The following is a 24,849-nucleotide window of genomic DNA, read 5'->3' on the forward strand; positions in this document are numbered from 1 at the left end:
AGATCAAACTCTTTCGCCTTGGTTCGCAATCGAACGAGCTCACAGGGCCCTCGCTCCGCGCCCACCGCCAGGTGGCCCCAGGCGCCCAATGATTGCTTTAATTTCAAGGACCAAGACAATATCCTTAAGGAAGCTAGGTGTTCCGAAAACCTTCAATGGGAGAACCATAAGATCTTAATATTCCCAGACTACACCCGTGAAGTGCAGAATCGCCGTCGATCCTATGAGCGTGTCAAACAAAAGCTTAGAGCAATGCAACTCTCTTACATGCTACTATTCCCTGCTAGACTCAAGGTCCTAATGGCTGGAAAGGCCTACTTCTTCGAGTCCCCGGAGGAGGCATGGGACTGGCTGACTGAAGAGGGCGCTGGGGCTCGGCGGGGTCCCCGGGGCCCGGTGGATGGCCCCTCCTGTGAGGTGCCCCCCCAATGGGAGGGCCCCAGAGAAGCAGGCGACGAACCAGATCCAGAAGGGGTAGGCGGAAAGACTCGGACGCCACCGCGAACAATGAGACGCCTTCGGGCTCTGGTGTGCAGGAGGGGGGGGCCTTCGGCGGATCGCCGGGACCTCGAGACCCAGCCCGGGCCACGGACGACACCAGCCTGAGCCAGTCTCCGGTACTCGGCTGAAGCGGAACAGGCAACTTCTGACGGAGCGGGCGGGCACGGCTGGGATACCCCCCCCGGGCATGCGGCCACTGGAGGTGACACCACGGAGGACTCAATACCTCCTTAATACACGTTCCGTGTGACTTACTTAAAGGCCGTTAACTGCATTTGATCCGACTAAAGGGAGGGGTCCACCACTCCACTCCAAAAGCAGTCCTTCTGGCTGTTTTGTTCCAGTTGGGTAATAGGGCGACAGATGCTTCCGGGGCGGGAGTATGGGGTAGGGAGTGGTTGGGGGGTAACAAGTTTGACATGGGTTTAGACAGTAATGTGTTGATAAGTTTACCTTGTTATCTTAATACTTCACTGTTGCAATTGAAACGGTCATCCCCAGATTCACAGGCGGGCACCTAACAAAATATAGCAAACACGGATCCCACGACTGGCCCTCACTGACTCGGGTCATCTCATGGAACGTAAATGGCCTGCTAGATAAAATCAAGAGATCCGCGGTATTCAGTACCCTCCGCAGATATTCCCCTTCTGTGGTTTTATTACAAGAAACCCACCTCCTTGGAACTAGATGCCCCATGCTCTCACGGGGAGGATACAATAGAGTCTACCACGCAGGCTTCTCCAGAGGCTCTAGAGGGGTGGCTATCCTACTCTACCGCTCACTACCTTTCGTAATTACAGCCACGCAATCTGACCCGCAAGGCAGATTCGTAGTGGTCACGGGAGTACTTCACGGTTCACCACTAAACCTGGTGAGCGCATACGCCCCTCCGGCAGGGCTTGACGATTTTCTAACTTCATTCCGCCAGGTAACTGCTGGGCTTCCTCAGGGAGCCACCCTATTAGGGGGAGATTTCAATGCTGTCCTCGATCCTAGTCTAGATGTATCAGGCGAGGTTACTACTAGCAGATCCAACCAGGCGTCGAGTCTTACGGGCTGGGCTGAAAGCCTGGGTCTCTGCGACATATGGAGAGTTTGGCACCCTAGGGAGCGTCAATACACACACACATTGGCCCGCCCACCCAACACAATCCAGAATTGACCTTGTATTTATGCCCGCCCTTGATGTCACTAGCGTCACAGGAACGGATATACTACCTCGTGGAGTCTTCGACCACGCACCAGTGAGGGTCCGACTGGGGGGGGGGGGGGGTGGATCCTTCTAGACGACCGGTGTGGCGCCTTAATGCATGGTACCTGCAAGACAACGACTACACTCTCGAGGTTAGGAACCATCTCACTCAATATTTTTAAATGAATCTGGGATCAGTCCGGTCCTCAGGCACACTATGGGCCGCGTGCAAGGCCACTCTCAGAGGACACGCTAAACATCTTCTTCGTATCTGCGAACGTGCCCGAGACTCACAAGTGTCTGCTCTAAAGGCTAAGGTGATAAGTCTGGAGCGACAATATGGGTTCTCCACTCTGAGGCACCTCACCATGGTGAAAGATGAAATTAAGCACCTAGTTCTAGAATCAGCAAAACATATTTGGAGGGCCTCAGCCGCCCGAGTGTATGGTTGGGGGGATAAGAATGGGAAACTCTTACATTGGCTGGCTACTCGCCCTCTAGCCAATATAGTCATTCCTGAAATCATGGAGGATTCAGGCTCCCTTTCTTAAACACCCACCGAAATCGCACAAAGCTTTGCTTCCTACTACACTTGCCTACACGCAGAACACCCTTGGCCCATTTCGGAGAAAGAGTCCCCTCTCCTAAACGAAATAACTCTCCCCAGAGTTTCTCCAGAGACAATGAATAGGCTAGACGAAGCCCTTAATCTTACCGAGATTACTAACGCAATCACCTGTCTGGCATCGGGCAAGACCCCAGGGCCGGACGGACTCCCGGCAGAGCTGTATAACAAGTGTGGCGACATCCTAAGCCCCCACTTGCTTGAAATGTACACGGAAGCCGAAAAGCAGGGCCGCTTTCCTGATGGGATTGACCAAGCCACAATTGTGGTAATCCCTAAAACGCAACCTCCGTCAAGACACTGTTCGGCATACCGGCCCATCTCTCTTCTAAATATAGAGATCAAAGTACTGTCCTCAATCCTGCCCGCTAGACTGAAAGAAGCCATGCCCTCGTTGGTGCACCCTGACCAATGTGGCTTTATGCCCACCCGTGGCACTAGGCACTGTATTAGACGGCTGCACCTGGCCCAAGCACATCGTGGGACTCTGTCACGTAATCCCTTGGCATTACTCCTACTCGATTTTGAAAAAGCTTTTGACACAGTAGATTGGTCCTACCTTCACCAGGTTCTGCAAAGAAATGGACTCGGGGCTAAATTTCGTGGCCTGGTAAAATTGCTTTACTCCAACCCGACGGCCCGAGTACAAGTGAATGGGGTGGTTTCTGATCTGTTCCCCATTAGCCGTGGCACCTGACAGGGGTCCCCTCTATCCCCCCTGCTCTTTGCCTTAATGATTGAACCTTTGGCGATATTGTTACGTGGGGATCCTTTGATTGAGGGTTGGCCCTGGCCCACTTGCGCAGAGGACCGGGTGGCGCTTTATGCGGATGATGTCCTGTTATACATCTCCAACCCAGGCACGAGCGGTCCCCGTGTTCTACACATATTGGACCTCTTCGCGGAGGCTTCCGGGCTGACTCTAAACCATAGTAAATCCTTGCTGGTCCCCCTCCACCGGTACCGAGACTGCGTGGATTGGCAACATACCATCCCAGTGAAAAGAAACAGCTTTAAATATCTAGGAATATACGTCTTGCTACTCCCGAAACTAACTTGGGAACTCAATATTACACCTTTAACCAGGATAATCAGAACTGGCCTCCAACGCTGGAGATCCCTCCCCCTCAACCTCCTAGGTAGAATAGCGCTTTATAAGATGATGGTCCTCCCCAGACTTCTTTATCTATTACAGAACTTCCCACACCCCATACCAATGAGATGGTTTCTGGAGATGGACACGTTAGCACGCCAGTTCATATGGAACGACGCCCGTCCAAGACTGGCGCTCGTCACCTGCCAGAGGGACGTCTATGATGGGGGATTGGGCATGTCCAATATTTACCATTACCACCTTGCAATGCACCTACACGTGATTAACGATTGGATGGGGGGTGGATGGTCGGACCCGGCATACCGACTAGAACTCCACACTTTGAGCTATCCGCGGATCTTCGATGCCCTGTATGGGGGCCCGATCTCCCGAAATGCCCCAGACGTAACCAAGGTGGTCCTGATGGGATGGCGGGCGGCTCAAAGGGTGTCGGGATGGTGGGGACGCCTCACTCAACAGACCCCGCTGTGGCATGGGAAACAATTGGAAGAAGTTGCGGGCCTAGAGGGATTCCAAAAATGGGACAACATTGGCATATCCACACTAGACGACATTTGGAACGGGACACACATGCGATCCTTTGAGAAGCTCCAGAAACTATTTTCACTAAACAAGACGCAATTTCATAAATATCTCCAGCTCCGCCACGCCCTACAATCACACGTGCAGGCAGGGGACACCATACCGGAGCATAGCCCGATAGAGGCAAAGGCACTAATGGGGAGTCTGGGCAAAGGAGGTGTCTCCCAGATATACCGCGCCTTGGTCACCAACACAGCCTGCTCCCTGGAAGGGCTCCGTCAGAAGTGGGAGGGAAGGGTGGGCCCCATAGAAGAGGTGGATTGGGGCGAAGCACTGATGGCACCCCGCTCCCTAACGATGGCCTCTCGATTCCGACAAATACAGACCTACTACCTTCACGTAGCATACCTAACACCTACTAAACTACACAGAGCGGGCCTCCGATCCACAGCTGACTGCCCTCGGTGCTCAAATCCCACTGCCGACTTCTTTCATATGGTTTGGTCATGTCCGGTCATAGCGACTTATTGGAGGGCGGTTCTAAATGATGTCTCTGATGTCCTGCAAGAAGATGTAGAGAAGACACCATTGTCTTCCCTGCTAGGAATAATGGGAGACACTGGTAGAGAAGACCAGACAGCACCTTCCTAGGGGTGGCATGTTTGGTGGCCAAGAGGGATATAATGGCGAATTGGAAAGCCAGGGGGGCCCCGGCCCTGACTAAGTGGAGGCGTGGGGTGGACTGGTGCGCGATACGGGAAAAATTGGTATATGAGGCTAGAGGTTATCCGAATAAATACAATAAGATATGGGGAAAGTGGGAAGCCGCTACAAGTGCCTCTCCTACATCACCGAAAGCTACTACACCACAGAGGGTCGAAACAGATCCCACTCCTAATCCAACCTCACTGATTAATTCATAATGCGCCAAGGCCAGTCTAGCAGATCTGCGTGCAGCTTTCCTTCTTTTCTTTATTGTCTAAAAACGTGTCGCTGGAACAAGGGAACTGACCAAAGTTGTGTGCCCGTTGGTACTATGTTTAAATGTTTGTATCATCATATTTATTTTAGTTGTTTGCAAAACAATAAAAATTACTTTATTAAAATAAAAATAAAAAATAGGATGTTCTTGAAAAATACTTTGCAAGGCCATGTAAAGCAGTGTAGGCTTCATTTTGACACTTCACACGCAAAAACAGCCTACAAATATTGCTTAAAGCTCGTGGTTCCTTTCTTAGGTGGTTTTAAAAGCCTTGGTGCAGTATCCAGCAAGGAAAGGATTTTCTCGAATTTCAAAATAGGTCAACTTAAACATGTGTAATTCATAGCACCTAGAAATGGTAGAAGTGTGTTATGCATTGCTATAAAACAATTATATGATTGTCATCAACTACATTCCTTTTTGTCAAAGTGTAAAGGATCAGTCTTTTTGATAATTAAACCTATTGCAAAATTTGCAAAGCAAGACTGAGTGACTCATATGTTGAGTGTGAACTAGAAATATCAGTCCAGTGCCAAAACAAGGAAGGTGCTAGTATCTTCTTAAATACTTACTGCAGTGAACATTCTTAACAAAGAGTAATTAACACGATTCTTATTGTACCTTATTTTGATCTATGACATCAGTTTGATAGTATTTTACAAGTTTTTCCTCCACCAGGCTTGCAAGGTCAGCTGAATTATCCAATTGCTCACTGAAAGAAACACATTTAGGAAAGGTATGAGTTATTATTACAATCCTGAATTGTGCCCGATACTTGACAGTAATCTTTTATTATTCCCCTCCATCCAACTAAAAATAAAGGCACAAAAAAGTACTTGCCCTGAACCCTGTGAAGGCTTCATAAATATGTTATTAAATTCAGGGTAATCCTGTAATTTCATGAAACTCTAGATGAAAGATCATAACTTTCTGGATCTTGTTATATCAGAATCTCACACTTTATAATTTGAGTTATTTTTCTCACATTGAATGTTAAATTTCACAAGCCATGTGTTCTTCACAAAATTTGATAAAATCCATTTAATTTTATGAGGCACTTGGGAGTGTACCTGTCACTAAGCAATTTTAGAACAAAGAAAAAATATATACTTCTACAGCAGCATCTACACTTGCTAATCACTAGCCTCTCTCACTGTGCAGCAACAGTGTCACCTTCTGGACTGCAACCAATAATGGAACAGATCTCCATACAGCGAGGCCACATGTTGCAGAATGTCCCTCTGAGGCACCATAAATCCTCCTTCCGATGAACCTCCTGCATGCTTCAGCTCCTTAATGGTGGCTGACTACAGGATATGCTGATAAATTGGATCACAGATGCATTGATGGAAATCACAGCAACCGAATGAAGGGATTCTAGATAGAGATCAGTATCTATTCAGAGTAAAGTAACTTTCATACTCTAACCCACTTCCCTCCTAATTTGTCCTAACAGTTACAAACTAGGACATTATTTCAGAGGTGAACAGCAAAGGTGGATTAATGGAAGCCATTTTAAAGACTGCTTGTCTAAACTGAGAGTTTGGCTTAAAATATGGTTCTAAGTAATATGGCTTGCAGTAAGCATGTGGGAGAGCAAACAAAGGCCCAGCAGATTATACTCACTGATAAATGCTAAGGAGATCTGGGACTGGTGGCTACAAGATGGAGTTCTCTTTTGACAGACAGGAGACAAGCCAGTGGACAATAAATGCCTTGGAAGGTTGCTTACAAAAGTATTTGTTATAAAATTGGCAGAGCTTGAGCTAAGCAAACTAATTACTGATGTCCATTCTACAACCTATTAAAATGTCACAGTTTTTCTGATGGCCAGGCTAGGAAGTGCATGCGTTATCTTAAACGTGATGGAGCAAGGACAGAAGGTAGGGAAGTTTGATCACTTGGATAACGTTGAAGTTGGATGAAGGGTGATTAGCGGTCCTTGCAAAGATCTGTATAGCTCTTAAGTAAAACCTAAAAGCCTTATTGGGCTGAACATAAAGACAGATGTGGTTTTTTTGTGGCACGTTGAATGGCAATGGTTCTTGTAGGACCAAATAAGGGTTTCAAAACGTCTAAGTCACTTCTCAACCCTTCCTTGCAAGAAACACCCAAACAGCAGCAGGATTTGTGTGCAGCATAAACCATTAAATTGATAATATAAACTACCTAGGTGGGTCCTGTGCTTTGAACAGAGCCAGATAGTCTTGTATAACCCTTTGCACCAATTAATCAAGAACTTCTTTATACAAGGTGGCTAATGAAAAAAGTTATATGGTAAGGCAAGAAAGGTTTCAGCTCCACCTCTGGAGCTCAGTAACAAAAACAATTACTTGCCCCTATTCTGCAGCCTAAAGCAGTTTTATCAGACTGCCTCCTTATAAATAGCTGCACTCAAAAACAACAATAGGTCCTAAACTTCAACTAAGGCTTATAGCACAGAACTATGTAACATTATCATTAATAATTAGTCAATATGGGATTAGTGGTGAAGTGCAGAACAGGGGAAGCCTGGCTTGCAAGTAGTTCTAACATGCTCACATTTAATGTTTAGGTGCCTGGTGCTAGCTTAGCACAAGGCTGCCTGATGTGTGGCTGAACGGGTTAAAGGGGGTTTACCAAGAACAAACCACAGGTTGAGTCTTGTGCCCTTGCTGCCTTGGTCCTGCTTCAAAAGAGTGAAAAAGCAATACACTTTGCAGAGAGCTAGGAGAAATGGTTTCAGTGACTGTGCAAACGTGGACAGTTGAAAGCCATGTAGCATCTACCTCACCCTCCACTTAGAAATGGCAATATACCTTTTTTTGCACGTTTACATCAACAGAAATAAATAGAATAAAGTCACAGAACACACCTCACAGAAGATCTTACTTTTGACTCACTTTTTATAGCGAATACCAGGGTTTTCGTCTAAAGTGGCGCATAAAGTCACAATCTGCTGTGCCACTTCGCCCATCATGGCCTCTTTGTCAACCGCATCATCGGGACTATAACATCGGTAGAACGCATCTGGTACATTAAGGATAAATGCCTAAATTAGAGAAAACAAGCTTATTTTAGCAGCAAAACATAAAGCTAAGGATCAAAATAAGATGGACAAGAAAAGAAACCCCCTTCTGACTACTCCCAAGCTTTTCAAGCTTGGGGTCGTTAGATATAGATCAGGATCCCTGTTAACCAAGAATTGATTAATGCATGATCCATTCTACATGAAGAAGATATTGCAAATAGTGCCACAAAAAAATCTCCCACGACCAAGTTGAAATCACATAGGTAAGTAGATCAGAATTGTCGAGCAATGTTAGATGAGTGCGCAAGAGGCCTCTAGAAATGGCAGGTCACAATTCTTAAGCTTATTTACTATCACCAATATCCACACTCATTTCATCCTTCATTAATGTTTGGCACTACATAAATATATTTTCTTATAATAAAAAATAAGTAAATAACGTGAATTAATTATTTTTTAGAAAGTAACATACCCGAGACTCTAATGGAAAAAAGGAAATATTTATTTCTTTGCATCTTCTTATTTTCTTAGCATCACAAGTCTTCAGCTTGCTAAAGAGGGTGTCGGGGCACACTGCAACAAAAAAAGGAACAACCATTGCAGGTTTTCAATAAATCTTCAAACTGGTGGGAACCTAGTGTAAAACACGGGATTTGTAATGTGTAACATCATTACAGAAGGGCAAGTCAATATTTACTTTGGTTTAAAAGCCAGCAGACTATGGTGACATATCTTCTGACTTTTCCAAAGTGCAACACATCAATATGAAGTTTCTGTATAATATTCTAGTGTTTAGCTGCCACCAATCGAATCAGATAGACATCCCCCTCCACCCCTCCTGCCTCCCAGTGACTTCTCCATCATGAAACTTGTCGATAATGCAGGTAACACCTACACCAATCAGGCTGGGGCAGGTAAATAAGTTCTAAGAAGGTTGTGCGCAGCAATCCATTTAGGAAGGCATGAAACCAGTAGAATTTTTTCAGCTGCCTCAAAAATGTATGATATGATGTAGTATAAGTTTTCACTTAAATTTGGATGGAAACAGGCTTAGGAACCAGTCACTGGATGAAGCACAAAAAGGTTGAGGACATTAAATGTGCAACACAGTACATGCTAGTGCAAAATATACCACAACACAGGTTGAGAACTACACATTAAAGGCATAAGGATCAGACGTTTTAAAAGCGGCAATAGTTAATTATAAGAAAAGCATCTCTGGGCCCAAAAAAGAAATTCATGTGACCAAAGTTCAAGCTTTCACTAAATCAAACAAAATATAACTTTCTTATTATTGAAATGTTTAGTCCTTCCGGTTTAATATTGCGTCTATTTTGATAGTCCAAAAGTCATTGAGCCAATTACTCTACAAAGAGCATAGTGCCCTATGGATTATGGCATCAAACAAGTAGTGGAAAAGGAGGGAAGGAAAATGTCACTTACCCAGTGTACATCTGTTCGTGGCATTAGTCGCTGCAGATTCACATGCTGTGCATAGTCCGCCGTCTGGTGTTGGGTCGGAGTGTTACAAGTTGTTTTTCTTCGAAGAAGTCTTTTCGAGTCACGAGACCGAGGGACTCCTCCTCCTTTGCTTCCATTGCGCATGGGCGTCGACTCCATCTTAGATTGTTTTCCCCGCAGAGGGTGAGGTAGGAGTTGTGTATGTTAGTAATAGTGCCCATGCAATGGAATGAATAAGTATGTACAAAATAAAGTTTAAGGTAATATATTTACAAATGTACAAATGTTGAAGATTACTTCCAAATGGCTACAGGCTCCCGGGGATGCGGGTGGGCGCATGTGAATCTGCAGCGACTAATGCCACGAACAGATGTACACTGGGTAAGTGACATTTTCCGTTCGGTGGCATGTGTAGCTGCAGATATACATGCTGTGCATAGACTAGTAAGCAGTTATCTCCCCAAAAGCGGTGGTTCAGCCTGTAGGAGTGGAAGTAGTTTGAAATAAAGTTCTTAGTACAGTTGACCTACTGTGGCTTGTTGTGCAGATAGCACGTCTACACAGTAGTGCTTAGTAAATGTGTGAGGCGTAGACCATGTTGCTGCCTTACATATTTTGTTCATTGGAATATTTCCTAGGAAGGCCATGGTAGCGCCTTTCTTTCTGGTGGAGTGTGCCTTTGGTGTAATAGGCAGCTCTCTCTTTGCTTTAAGGTAGCAGGTTTGGATGCACTTAACTATCCATCTGGCTATACCTTGTTTTGATATTGGGTTTCCTGTATGAGGTTTTTGAAAAGCAATAAATAGTTGTTTTGTTTTTCTAATTAGTTTTGTTCTGTCAATGTAGTACATTAGTGCTCTTTTGATGTCTAATGTATGTAGTGCTCTTTCAGCTATTGAGTCTGGCTGTGGAAAGAACACTGGTAGTTCTACTGTTTGATTTAAGTGGAACGGTGAGATAACTTTTGGTAAGAATTTTGGATTGGTTCTTAGAACTACCTTATTTTTGTGTATAGTAAACGCCTGAATTTCACTTACTCTTCTTAGAGATGTAATGGCAATGAGAAATGCAACTTTCCACGTTAGGTATTGCATTTCGCAAGAATGCATGGGTTCGAAAGGTGGACCCATGAGTCTTGTTAAGACAATGTTGAGGTTCCATGAAGGAACAGGTGGTGTTCTTGGTGGTATAATTCTCTTTAGGCCTTCCATAAATGCTTTAATGACAGGTATTCTAAACAGTGAAGTTGAATGAGTAATCTGCAGGTATGCAGATATTGCTGTGAGATGTATCTTTATGGAAGAGAAGGCCAGATTTGATTTCTGCAAATGTAGTAAGTATCCTACTACATCCGTTGGAGATGCATGTAATGGTTGAACTTGATTATTATGGCAGTAGCAAACAAATCTTTTCCATTTACTTGTATAGCAGTGTCTAGTGGATGGCCTTCTAGCTTGTTTTATGACCTCCATACATTCTTGTGTGAGGTTTAAGTGTCCAAATTCTAGGATTTCAGGAGCCAAATTGCTAGGTTCAGCGATGCTGGGTTTGGGTGCCTGATCTGTTGTTTGTGCTGTGTTAACAGATCTGGTCTGTTGGGTAGTTTGACATGAGGCACTACTGACAGGTCTAGTAGTGTTGTATACCAAGGTTGTCTTGCCCATGTAGGTGCTACTAGTATGAGTTTGAGTTTGTTTTGACTCAATCTGTTTACTAGATATGGAAGAAGAGGGAGAGGGGGAAAAGCGTACGCAAATATCCCTGACCAATTCATCCATAGAGCATTGCCTTGAGACTGCTGGTGTGGGTACCTGGATGCGAAGTTTTGGCATTTTGCGTTCTCTTTTGTTGCGAATAGGTCTATTTGAGGTGTTCCCCAAATTCGGAAGTAAGTTTTTAGAATTTGGGGGTGAATCTCCCATTCGTGTACTTGTTGGTGATCCCGAGAGAGATTGTCTGCTAGCTGATTCTGGATCCCTGGAATAAACTGTGCTATTAGGCGAATGTGGTTGTGAATTGCCCACTGCCATATCCTTTGTGCTAGGAGACACAGCTGCGTCGAGTGTGTTCCCCCCTGTTTGTTTAGATAATACATTGTTGTCATGTTGTCTGTTTTGACAAGAATGTATTTGTGGATTATGATGGGTTGAAATGCTTTCAACGCTAGGAATACTGCTAACAATTCGAGGTGATTTATATGAAACCTTCTTTGATGTACGTCCCATTGTCCTTGGATGCTGTGTTGATTGAGGTATGCTCCCCACCCTGTCATGGAAGCATCTGTAGTTATCACGTATTGTGGCACTGGGTCTTGGAAAGGCCGCCCTTTGTTTAAATTTATACTGTTCCACCATAGAAGCGAGATGTATGTTTGGCGGTCTATCAACACCAGATCTAGAAGGTGACCCTGTGCATGTGACCATTGTGATGCTAGGCACTGTTGTAAGGGCCTCATGTGCAATCTTGCGTTTGGGACAATGGCTATGCATGAGGACATCATGCCTAGGAGTTTTAACACCATTTTTGCATGTATTTTTTGTGTTGGATACATGGCTTGTATGACTTTGTAAAAATTTTGAACCCTTTGTGGACTTGGAGTGGCTATCCCTTTTGTTGTGTTGATTGTCGCTCCCAAGTATTGCTGTGTTTGGCACGCAGAATGTGTGACTTTGTATAGTTGATGGAAAACCCTAGTTTGTAGAGGGTTTGTATGACATAATCTGTGTGGTGTGAACACTTTGTTAGGGAGTTGGTCTTGATTAGCCAATTGTCTAGGTAGGGGAACACGTGTATTTGCTGCCTTCTGATATGTGCAGCTACTACTGCTAGACATTTTGTAAAGACTCTCGGTGCGGTTGTTATACCGAACGGCAACACTTTGAATTGGTAGTGCATTCCCTTGAATACGAACCTTAGGTATTTCCTGTGCGAGGGATGTATCGGTATGTGGAAATACGCGTCTTTTAGATCTAAGGTTGTCATGTAGTCTTGCTGTTTCAACAGTGGTAGTACGTCCTGTAGCGTGACCATGTGAAAGTGGTCCGATTTGATGTAGGTGTTTAGTGTTCTGAGATCTAAGATTGGTCTCAGTGTTTTGTCTTTTTTTGGTATTAGAAAGTACAGTGAGTAAACTCCTGTGTTTTTTTGTGGACCTGGTACGAATTCTATTGCGTCTTTTTGTAGCAATGTTTGAGCTTCCAGTTCTAGAAGGTCTAAATGCTGTTTTGACATATTCTGTGTTTTTGGTGGGACGTTTGGAGGGAGTTGGAGAAATTCTATGCAATAACCATGTCGGATAATTGCTAAGACCCAGGTGTCTGTTGTTATGTCCTCCCAAAATTTGTAGAACTGGCTTAGTCTTCCCCCCACTGGTGTTGTGTGAAGGGGTTGAGTGACTTGTGAGTCACTGTTTGTTTGGCGGGGTTTTGGGACCCTGAAGTTTTCCCCGGCTTCTAGGGAATTGTCCCCCTCTGTATTGGGCCCGAAAGCCTCCCCTTTGGTACTGTCCCTGGTAGGTAGACGGTGTTGATTGTGAGGTACTGGCTTGTGTGGTTTGACCTCGAAACCCCCCTCTGAAGGTTGTTTTGCGAAACGTGCCAAAAGTGCCTCTGCCCTGCGGGGAATAGAGTGCACCCATGGCCTTGGCTGTGTCAGTGTCTTTTTTCAATTTTTCAATTGCCGTGTCGACTTCGGGTCCAAACAATTTTTGTTCATTGAACGGCATATTGAGCACTGCCTGTTGTATCTCCGGTTTGAAGCCGGATGTGCGCAACCATGCGTGCCTCCTTATGGTTACCGCGGTATTTATTGTTCTTGCAGCTGTATCCGCTGCGTCCATAGAGGAATGTATTTGGTTGTTGGAGATATTTTGTCCCTCCTCAACCACTTGTTTTGCCCGTTTCTGGAGTTCTTCGGGTAGATGCTCGATGAGATGCTGCATCTCGTCCCAATGGGCTCTGTCATATCGCGCTAGGAGCGCCTGCGAGTTAGCGATGTGCCACTGGTTTGCAGCTTGTACTGCAACCCTTTTCCCAGCTGCGTCGAACTTGCGGCTTTCTTTGTCTGGAGGTGGTGCGTCGCCAGATGTGTGCGAGTTGGCTCTTTTGCGAGCTGCTCCTACGACAACCGAATCTGGTGGCAGTTGTGATGTGATAAAAGCAGGGTCTGTGGGCGGTGCTTTATATTTCTTCTCCACCCTTGGAGTTATTGCTCTGCTTTTGACAGGTTCTTTAAAGATCTGTTTAGCGTGCCTTAGCATTCCCGGGAGCATAGGAAGGCTCTGATATTTGCTATGGGTGGAGGAGAGGGTGTTGAAAAGGAAGTCGTCCTCGACAGGCTCCGAGTGTAACGACACGTTATGGAACTCTGCTGCCCTAGCTACCACCTGTGCATACGCTGTACTGTCCTCAGGAGGTGAGGGCTTAGCAGGGTACGATTCAGGGCTATTGTCTGACACTGGGGCGTCAGAGATCCCACGCATCCTGGTCATCTTGGCTCATGGTGATATGAGCTGGCGAATGTGACGGAGTTTGTGCCGGTGATGTATGAGTTACCGGTGGTGGAGAGGGTGGTGGAGTTACCTTCTTTACCACTTTTGCTTGTGGTGTCTTTTCTTGTGGTTGGAAATCGAGTTTCCTTTTTCTCCTGATTGGGGGAAGAGTGCTGATCTTCCCTGTACCACTTTGTATGAAGATGCGCTTTTGGGTGTGGTCTACATCTGTGGTTTGTAAATCTTCCTCAAACCTGTGTTTGCGCATTCGGGAGGAAAGTGATTGTTCCTCTGAGTATGAACCTGCTGTGGGTTCGGTTGCTGGTCGTTTTGGCACCGAAACCGCGTCTTTTGTTGATTTCGGCTCCAACGAGAATTTTCTCTTTTTCGGTGTCGAACTTTCTCGGCGTCGACCATCTTCGGTGCCGCTGTCCCTGTGCCGAACAGCTTCGGTGGTGCTGTCTCAGTGTCGACCCTTTTCAGCAGCACTTTCTCGGTCCCGAGATTGCTGCGTGCCTGTGTCTCGACCCGAGTCGGACGACCTCGGCACCAGTTCGCCTTTTTTCGGTGCCGATGGACGGTCACCTACTTTATGGGTTGAGCCATGGCCTGTCGGCAGTGGCGTCCCCTGGGCTTTGTCTGTTTTCCCGTGTGGTGCTTGCTTCGACGTCTTACTCACGGTTTCTTCTACGTCGAATTCTTCCGAGTCCGATTCATGGATGGAGAAGGCTTCTTCTTCTTCTCCCTGTTCCTCGAACCCTCGTTGTCCTGTCGGCGTGGACGCCATTTGTAACCTTCTGGCTCTTCGGTCGCGGAGCGTTTTTCTCGACCGAAACGCTCGACAGGCCTCACACGTTTCTTCCTTGTGCTCGGGTGACAGGCACAAGTTACAGACCAAATGTTGGTCTGTATAGGGATATTTACTGTGGCATTTAGGACAGAATCGGAACGGGGTCCGTTCCATCAGTGTCGATGTTGCTCGCGGTCGGGCCGACCAGGCCCCGACGGGGGATCGAAATTACCCCGAAAAGCTACCGGAGCTCTTCAAGATTCAGTGTCGATACTAGTCTAACCCGATACCGAACCAAACAATACCGACGTAGTTTTCCGAAGTTCTGGCTATCTTTCCGTCCCGAAACACGGAGCGAAAAGGAACACGTCCGAACCCGATGGCGGAAAAAAAACAATCTAAGATGGAGTCGACGCCCATGCGCAATGGAAGCAAAGGAGGAGGAGTCCCTCGGTCTCGTGACTCGAAAAGACTTCTTCGAAGAAAAACAACTTGTAACACTCCGACCCAACACCAGACGGCGGACTATGCACAGCATGTGTATCTGAAGCTACACATGCCACCGAACCTAAACGTATGAGTTTCCCCACAACAAGTCTCCGCATTCTCCCATTGGTATAGCAACCAATCTAAGCAGTGGTGGCTAGACCTGCCTCATTTGTAATCAAACTGATAACTGTTTCATTTGGTCCTGGAGTGCTGCATGTAGAGCTTAAAAATTAAAAGTGAACAGATATACATTGGATTAATTAAATGTTCTAATTAACGTCACTGAAAAACATGAGGACATTTTAAGCAATGCAACTGTAGACCACTGTATGATCTGTAAAGATGATAGTTAAGGGTAAAATGAAGGGAGGGTAATTGACAGCCACTAAAGTCCTGCAGGTGAGGGCAATGAGGCTCTTCGCACCCTCTCTCACCTCCAGCAGTGAATTCAACTTACCTTTAGCACAAGGTACCAGTGCACCTCAAAAGGTAGCAGCAGCTCTTTTGTCAGATGCTGCTCTCAAGTTCACTCCATGCCTACCCCGTCCTTGCTTCCAAAACTGGAAATGCAAGCAGAAATCCCACAGAAATAGTAGAAAAAATAAACAGGGCAGTTTATTTTTCTACATTCATAATGCTTATAGGGCTAACATTCCTGCTTTCATGTGGAAGGGGAGGAGGTTGGCACAGAGAGAAAGTGAGAGCAGCTTCAGATGAAAACAGCTACAGCAGTCTTCAGAGGACTGGCGGCACTCTGGTCTGAAGGTAGTTAGCGAGCCCACTGGGATAAGGAATGCCAGGAGAGCACAGAAGTGACAGCTACCAAATGCTATCTTTGTAGGCTTGCAACCGTATCTTAATGTGAAATATTGCTATAGCCTACTCTTTCCTATAATCATATGAAGTTTCTAAAATGTCCACAACATTTCAGCTGGTGGACTAAACATCTGCTGAGCACCTTATAAGACTTTTGTCTTCATAAATACAGGTAACATAAAAAAATGTCAATTCTAGTTAAAAAGGGCATCCTCAAACCAAAGATGCTCAAAAGTAATAGAACTGTTGCTGGTCACTACTGGCCAGCCAATTTTCTTGCAAAAGAGGTAGAAACCTAAACAATCACGTGGCTGATTCAAACAAAGGAAAGAAACAGTTTTGGAGGCAGTGATGTAGGAGATTCCAGCCCAGGAGGAAAAAGATACATTCTCCATGCTCACTATGCTGTACTTGGTGTCGAGACTTCTACACTGTGTAACATGGCATCCTGTGCACAAACTTTCACTTATTGCCTGAGTCCAGGGGTAAGGTCATCACTCTTAAGTATGTTCATTTTGTCAGAGGGGAAGCAGTGGGAGTATTTGTAATTACTCGTAAGCCACCCTATGAAAGCGATTTCTTCCTTTTGAATGTTTGTTGTGTCACATTTCACATGTTTGATCTAGGGAACTTAATTTCAATTCATATGAGAAAAATACACAGGCATAAATAGGTGTCTGTGGCACACAGGAGAAACTTGGATCAGTTCTGCACTAGGATAACATCATTTAAGTCAATGAAAGGGATGTGGTGCTTTCCAGGTCCTCTCCTGTCTTGCACTCTCCAAGACCGGAAGCCACACTTCCCTGCTGGTTATTCATCAACAGTAATTTGCAGCTCTTAGGAAATTTCTAACTAAGTTGATTTAATGTACCTGGTGAGACAGCCAACCTTCTTTAGATGCTGTGGCAAATTCATAATGATGCTGAATGCTTGATCTTTAAGCAACTTCTACTCTGTGAAGATTATTGCATTGGTTTCTGGTTAGGAAACAAGACGACTAGCGATTTTATTTAATATGTTAATATCTTTCAGCCCTGGCCCTTACGTTGTTAGTCACTGCAGTCCTCTGGGTGCAGACCCTTGTTATGAGGGGTTCTCTTAACAAAACGTAAAAGGCATGTGGACTGTAGATTTGCTGTTGTGGTCATAAGATTATATAACCTTCTCTCCATTCGAGATGTGATCTCTCCCCAAATCTGATTAAAAAAAGAAAACACTTAAATGGTTTTCAACTTAACTGAAACTCAACTGACACTTTCTCTTTATGGCTTTTCTTGATTTTCGTTGGTGCTTAAAGGCATCCGTATTCACTTTTACATGTGCTAATAGACGTATATTTTTAAAAAATTTATTGAATTCCATAAAATATTAAAATAAAATGTATCATGTTTTAAAGCAACATTATTCATTATGGCAATGATGCTGCTGGCACAATATTGTGCCTACTTTGTCATCAAGCAGACAAAATTCCTTAATGTCTAACATTTTGTTACTGTAAAAAGCTTTATCTTAGGATCCAGCTGTTACTGGCTAACAGAGCTGCTCTCAACAGCTTTACAGGATATCAAACAAACAACACCATGCAAGGCTCTTTGGACAACAAGAACACTGCTAATTAGTAAAATTTCCATATATCTTTATATTTGCTTAATAATCTAAAAGGCCCAACATATAAAGCCTACTTGTGATATTACCTCTGCATTTGTCTGTTGCCCTAAAATACCATACTAGAAAAGGTTATATGTTTTTGTTGCTTGTGTTTTTATATTCCAATATTTCATCAGGTTCATACATATCACTCAGTAGCTGAAGTGGATGAATTTGTATTTAGTTGTCAACAGTACTGACTTTATGTACTGATCAACGCATCCTCCACAGAGCCTCATAACCAAACTTAAATACTATATTTCTATTGCTCTCCGCTTATGGTCTCTAGTAAAACGTGCTGAGGTATAGGAGGGAGGGATTATGCTTTTTTTTTTCCTTTTGTGTCCGCATTTTCATTTCTTTTATTTTTTATCTTTGTACAGTGCAAATGCAGCCTGTTACTTCAGAACACTTCAGAGTGTTTTCAGGATTTGGGCGGAGGGACGGAGTCTCCACAAGGAGTGGGCAAGGCTATTCCCCCACACAGTATAACACTTGGGTAAAACGACTGGCCAATAAATTATAAGGTATCTCACAGTTGGGATGCAGTCCACAGACAGGTCTGCCCAAGAGTTTGATTTTCAAAAAATGTACATAATTTCTGTTTGTTGTTGCTGGACGTGGCCCTTTCTGCAGGGTCATAACCCAAAGTTTTGCCTTCCTCCTACTCTTTTTCTGACCTTGTTTTTGTTGGTTTTGGGATTCTGTGCACATTACCACTGCTAACTAGAGCTAAAGTGCAGGTCCTCTGTACTCTAAATATGGTGATATTTGCTACCCACAATTGGTGTTCTTAATTTACTTGTAAGTCTCCAGTAAAGTGCGCTATATGTGCACAGAGCCTGTAAATTAAATGCTAATAGCGGGCCTGCAGCAGCACTGACTGTGCCTCCCACTACAGTAGCCTTTTAAACACGCCTCAGGCCTGCCACTGAAGAACCTGAGTGCAGTTTTAAACTGCCATTTCGGCATGCCAAGTGCACCCACTTGCCAGGCCCAAACCTTCCTTTTTAGTTCATGTACGTCACCCCTAAGGTCGGGCTTAGCTAAGCCCAAGGGCAGGGTGCAGTATTTAAAATGTAGGACATGTACTTTTAAGTTTAACATGTCCTGGTAGTGTAAGAAACTAGAAAATTAATTCTTCACTACTGCAAGGCCTATCTCTTTCGTAGGTTAACATTGGGATTACCTTGACACCGCCTTTAAGTGTAATTATCAATAGGGAAAAAATAGAAATTTGGAGTTTGGTGTCTCGTGACTCACAATTTAAAACCAAAACTTATGGTGAAGTTGGATTTTACAAGTTTGAAAATGCCACTTTGTCTGTGAATACACATCTGGGATGGGTGACAGCCTGGCTTTGAACATTCCATCTAGACAGCCACACAGAAAGGGAGCTGGGGTGTACCACTTACATCCTGATGGCCCATCACCAGGCTAATGGGTCTTCCTGGGGTAGATGGGAGGGAGGAGCTGATACTTGTGCCTAAATAGGACTGTACCTGTCCCCACACAAAGAGCTGCATAACCCTCTGTAGAGTGTCTGGAGACAGGAAAGGAAGGTTAGGGATCCTGTGCAGTTCAAAACCTCTCTTTGAAGTCTCCCCCCACTTCAAATGCTCAACTGGGTACAAGTAATGGACCCAAAACCCTACTAAATCAGAACACTTCTGGATCTGAGGACATTCAGCCAGGAAGAAGACCCACAGTGTTACCAGGAGGGACTGCTGATCTGCTTTGCTGTGTTGGCCTGCTGCTTCTTGCCTGAGAGTGAAAAGGACTTGACTTGCCTCTCTACATCCTCTAAAGAACTTAAGTGACTCCAAGAGCGTGTTGGCTTGCCTCCTGTGTTGAAGTCTCAGGACCATCAAAGACTTCCTAGAACCCTGCTCAGCTGCTGGACTCTGCCAATTTTGAGCCCCATCCTCAGCAGCGGTTCCTCCCTTACAGCAGAGGAGTGTCGCCCTGCCTGCTACTAACACAGCAGTAAACCAACTTAAAGTAATAAAATGGTCATTACCATTTGATGTGCGTGTGAGGGTGGGACTTATTCTAGCTGACTGACTGCCAGCAGTAGGGATGACAGTAAACTGTGGAGTGTGCATGTTGGATTGGCCGGCTGTCTTGCGACGGCCAGCACGACATGCACACTTCAGACCCCATAAATGTAACTGTGCTAAACTACAGACAGGAATTTCAGACACAGGCCCTCAATCTCAAAAGGAAAGCTGGGGCGGCCTACTCCATCCAATCCCAACGCTGCTCTCATGCTGAAAACAGCATGAAAGAAGCTGCAGGATTGGCTAGTTTTGCACTGGCGTGAACCAAAGTTTCTCAACAGCAGCCTCATTGGTAGAGCAGTGTGCGGGCTCTTGGCCGAGAGGAAGACAAAGTTTAACACGAAATGAAGCCTGCACAGGGTTAAGTGCAAGCAAGAACAACAAACATATGCAATAGTAAAGGAGAAAATGGAGCAAGGACTAGGAATGAACTGAAAGGGACGATAGAAAGATGCAAAACGGTGGGCCCAGATCAGCAGCAGATGTTTCAATACAAATTCACAAAGCAGATTCTAATATGGCAAATGAGCGGGGTAAAGCTTTGAATTTAGAATAGCTTAATCACTACCAAGCTGAGAAAAAGTGATTTTTGCATAGTTGAAATATATGCTGCTTGGTGCTTACGAGATCACCTCTGTTCCCTTTTCAGTAAAAGAAAATCCATCTAAACCTGGCTGCTCTTTAATTGCAAAAGATTGGTAGTTAACCTTCATGTCGCAGATGATGCCAAATAAGGAATAGTTGCACGTAGGATAGTTTCTGTTCTGTGAAGAGTGTGCGTTTGAGCAGGTCTGGGCTGGAATACTCCTTTTAAAGGGAGGTCAAATGGTTTGAGAGTCTCATGCATTAACATTTTTTTTTTTTTTTTTTACTAAACATCTTTCTCCACAATTCATCTTTTAAAACAACTTTTGCAATAATGTTATACTTCTGTGTCTTCTATCTGGATGACCGGATTACAATTTAATGTAAATCGCCACTTCACCTTAATGTGTTTTTATTTAATTTTTCTTTTTGTAGTTAAGACGTATTTTACTTTTTAAAATATAAATTTGGCCAAATGCCAACATCCTTTCCATGGTGTGAAATCCCCCAATCCCAAACCCTGTTCTCTCTATTAATCATAATTAGGGGAGAAGCCTCCACTCCCCTCATCTGAACCTTTATGCATCCATCAGGCATTCCAACCACACCATCTTTAAAATTCCTCTAACGTCAATGCAATTTATTCCTGTAGGTGTGTGCATAAGTCACTCATAAATGGGAAGTAGCAAAAAACGTTGCACAAATCTAGAGTTTTTATTTCCTCAATAACCTCATTAAACTCCCTTTAAAAAAAAAAAAAAAAAGTAAAAGTGAGAGGTAATGCTGCTCAATACAATACTCACATCTGTTTCAGAAATCTGAAGGTTTGAATCTGTGTTTTCTTCTGCCAACACTCTTACTGGCTAATGGATGATGGCAAGCCATGTCCTTTGTTTCTCGTCTGTCAGGCACAAATATCCCAGCATCTTTCTTCCAGAAATATTTGCATTTGACCCTTATGGTTTCGTTAAGGTGGTTCAGTGGGTTACTGTGGCTGTTGCAATGATCACTGCTTAACCTCCACAATTGGAAGAATTGGGGCTCCCACATCTCATGGCATTCAGGTCAAGGCATTTACACCCCACCACCTTTAAATGTCAGCAGCCGCCGCTGCCTGTCCTGCCAAGAGGTGCCAAACCAGTCCTGGGCCTTGAGAGAGGTCTCTGCAGCTCATTTCCTTAAAAAAAAAAAAAAAAGTTGTGCCGATCGGAACTGCTGCATCCTCTCTTGCCTATGAAAGTTTGCCACGGAGGTAGAGGACTTTGCACCGCTGACTGTGAGGCTCAGGATTGACACATAACCACCAGCCCCGGTGCATCGACTTTGCATCACTGGCTGCGCTGCTCAATGATGCATAGCCTTCACTGCAAACGGTTCGGCATCTCACCTCAAGGACATGCTGGGCTGGACGACGATGCAGGCATCCCCCAGACTTAGCGGGTCTGAACTGATGCATTGCCTGCTCAATGACACCCTCCATCCGAAGTACTTTTCAGAAGGCCCTGCGTGGATCCTGTAGCCTGCCTGCCTTCCATCGAGGTCGGCCTGAACTTTGGATTTACCCCTGTCTAGCACAACCTCAAGTAACTTTTTAGTAGTATTGATTTCTAAGCACACTATTGCAGTCTATTCTTACAAATACTTTACACATTGCCTCTTAAGTTAAGCCTGGCTGCTGTGTGCCAAGCTACCAGAGGGTGAGTACAGGTTAATTTAGGGTATCTGACTTTTTCTGACTAGAATTGTAGTCCCGACTTGGACAGGATGCTTACCTCTGCCAACTAGATGCCCAATTTCTAACAGTCATCCATCCCCTGCAATAGCCTAATGGAATCAAGTTCTGAAAAGACATGTCTTGGGCATGCAGGGTTTTGCTACAAAACATTTGAGAGTTACTTAATAGAGGAGACTCAAGCTACTTTATCAGAAGCCTTGTGCAACCATGAACACATTACCTACAATATGGTGAACCAATAAAAAGCAAACGACTAAAACAAGCACTGGCATGGAAAAAATTAAAAAAAGAAGGTAAAATGTGTGATGATGTACTGACTACTGCCAGGGAAATCACTCTGGAGGTGTGTGTATGCAAGATTATGCATCCACCATTTTCTTTTGTCTTTTTTTTAATTTTAATTTACTGATCCAAGATAGAGGATGCCAATAAAAAATAAATTAAAAAAAGAAATCTGATTTTCATGAAAGCGCTTTCCGGATACTTGAGTGACTATCCACCAAATAACTGCTGACTGGGCCCGTGAAAAGTGAAAATGAAAACAAATAAAGACTGAGGAATGGGTAATCGACAGAGGGGCGGATCTCAAAAGAGAACACATGGAGGGTACTGAAACAGCAGAGGTGCATGCAAAGTGTGTTTTGCAATGCAGAGCAGTCTGGCAGAAGATGGCAGAGCTGTTGGGCCTACGAAAAAACTATTCATTTTAAATATCTAAATAATGACAGCGAAGGGTGGAGGAGCAATAGAGAAACAGAAGTGCAGGGCAGATGAAGGGGAAGCAAAGGGGGGATGTGGGTACTGGGGTGGCAAGCAGCACACAAAAGAGAGCATGCAAGCACATGCACTCTGTTTTAGAGCATAATGAAAAATAAATAAATATGTGCGAGCAAGTTCAAAAATGCAAGCTACCCAATCACAAGGATGGTAAAGACGTTATCCTCCACAGGAGGGACGAACAGAAGAAGAGAAAAGCAAGCAATTGAAAAAGAAGCAAGAAAATGGGAGTAACAAAAAAGCCAACAAATGATACGGAATGGGTTGGCTCTAAGTCCATTGTACATTATTAGTATAGACCATCATAGCCTTTCACCTACAAACAGCTGAAAGCTGTTAAGGAGAACAGGCTTAATAAGGCATATAAAGTTTCAACAATAGGACGATCTCCTCAGACGCTGTTTTATTACAATGATGGCTCTACCTATAATTCCTATGAATGAATATGCAGTCCAGATGGTTTTTCTCTTTCAGCAATGGGAATGGTTTAAACTGTTTTTACAAACACACCTCAAAGACATTCTCTAACGTCACCTAAACCCTTTCTTATTTTAGAGCAATGAGGCCTAGGTTTCTGCAGTCCTACAAGTTAGGGAGATCACAGTGCAAAGTTTCATACACCAACCATCCAGTTTCTTGCTGTGTCTATGAGAAGGCATAGCAGCTAATGAAGTTAGCGGAGGCAAACTGAGCCTGACTGTAGTTTAAAGGCCATACCTGCAGGTATTTGACACAAATCATTCTTAGTCACTCACACAAAGATACCAATGCCCAATTTCTTCAGGTTGTAAGCCACTGTGGCCAACTTAATTTGGATAATGAATGAACATCAGTGAAAGCCTGTGTAGATCACAGTGTACAGTAATTGTATTATCAAAGAAATTTCCATGTAGAGACCTGCTTATGCTTACTCGAAGAGGTTTCCAAGCGTGGATTCTAATGGAATAGCCAAGGAGCTTAGGTCAAGGCATGGATCTGAAGCTAATTGGTGTAAATTAAATCCCCGTGAACACCAAGAATGGATAGCTGATTTTCACTGTAGCCAGCTTTGAGACCAAAAGATCTCCTCTATTGAACACCTGAACACTGGTCTTTTGCAAACTCCATTTAATATTCACATTAGTCCTCATCTTCAAGACACTCACATTTCTAGAATCATTATATAAATTTTGATCCTTTGGGTTCAGTCTGCTCTACCCTAGCCAATTGTGACTGAGACAGTGACAATAACAGTACTTTTATGAGAGATTGACATCAGTGTACAAAGCATAATAGTTTACTAATGCCAAAATATAAGGAGCACTAAGTACAATTAACGTGGGCAATAGCCACAGTCGTGACTATCCATGCTTTGAAATAGCCGTGGTGACGAACGAAGTGCTGCATAAAAAACAATTATCATTGTTATTATGTGTACGGAGCTGGCTCTTTATATGATATATCAAATGAGATATATTGTGTAAAGAGTCCAGGAGCTATCTTACCAGAGGACAGTGGCTTGATCTAGCAATCCCAAAGTGTTCTTTTAGGGGGTAGTGGGGTGAGCAGCCTTAAGCTTATCATAGAGGAGTGTGAAACATCTGCAAATACACAAACATTCAATAAACTACACAACACAAGAAGGAGATCCACACCAATTTACAAACATAACGGGTATCTTTACTTATGTTGAGGCACCAGAATCAATACAATCAGGTAAGAACGTTTTTCAAGAAAAACATTTTCAGGTTTCAAAAGTGCATTTTTCAGAAGCGGCAATGTTTTCCTACGGACAGAGAAAAACAAGTACTGCATTCAGATACAGTACAGCAACTTGCGGGACCAACCTCCTGGATTTCAGGTGAGTATTGGGCAAAGGTCAAGGCCACATCAACAGGTTGCACCGGCCAGCACTGGGGCAGTGGGGTGCAGAGGTGTAGTACAGCATCGGGTGCCCAATGTTAATCAATGTTGATCGGTCCAGTTGAAAAGATGCTGCAGGTTAGGACCGAGGATCAAGTCCAGGTGAATAGACAGGTGGGTTCAAATCTTGAGATGCGTGGGGACAC

The 24,849-nt window shown here is 44.3% G+C and overlaps 1 protein-coding gene across 1 annotated transcript in view; it reads right to left on the reverse strand.

Moving 5' to 3' along the window:
- STXBP3 (syntaxin binding protein 3) overlaps positions 1 to 24,849 on the reverse strand; it is a 154,810-nt gene that overhangs the window by 85,958 nt on the left and 44,003 nt on the right. Inside the window, exons 6-8 of the mRNA XM_069232399.1 lie at positions 8,422 to 8,522; positions 7,822 to 7,970; positions 5,561 to 5,651 (exon numbers count right to left, since the gene is read on the reverse strand). Of these exons, the coding sequence (XP_069088500.1) occupies positions 5,561 to 5,651; positions 7,822 to 7,970; positions 8,422 to 8,522 (341 nt within the window). The remainder of the gene's footprint in view (positions 1 to 5,560; positions 5,652 to 7,821; positions 7,971 to 8,421; positions 8,523 to 24,849) is intronic.

This window comes from Pleurodeles waltl, chromosome 4_2, assembly GCF_031143425.1.
Source record: "Pleurodeles waltl isolate 20211129_DDA chromosome 4_2, aPleWal1.hap1.20221129, whole genome shotgun sequence".
Lineage (NCBI taxonomy): Eukaryota > Metazoa > Chordata > Amphibia > Caudata > Salamandridae > Pleurodeles > Pleurodeles waltl.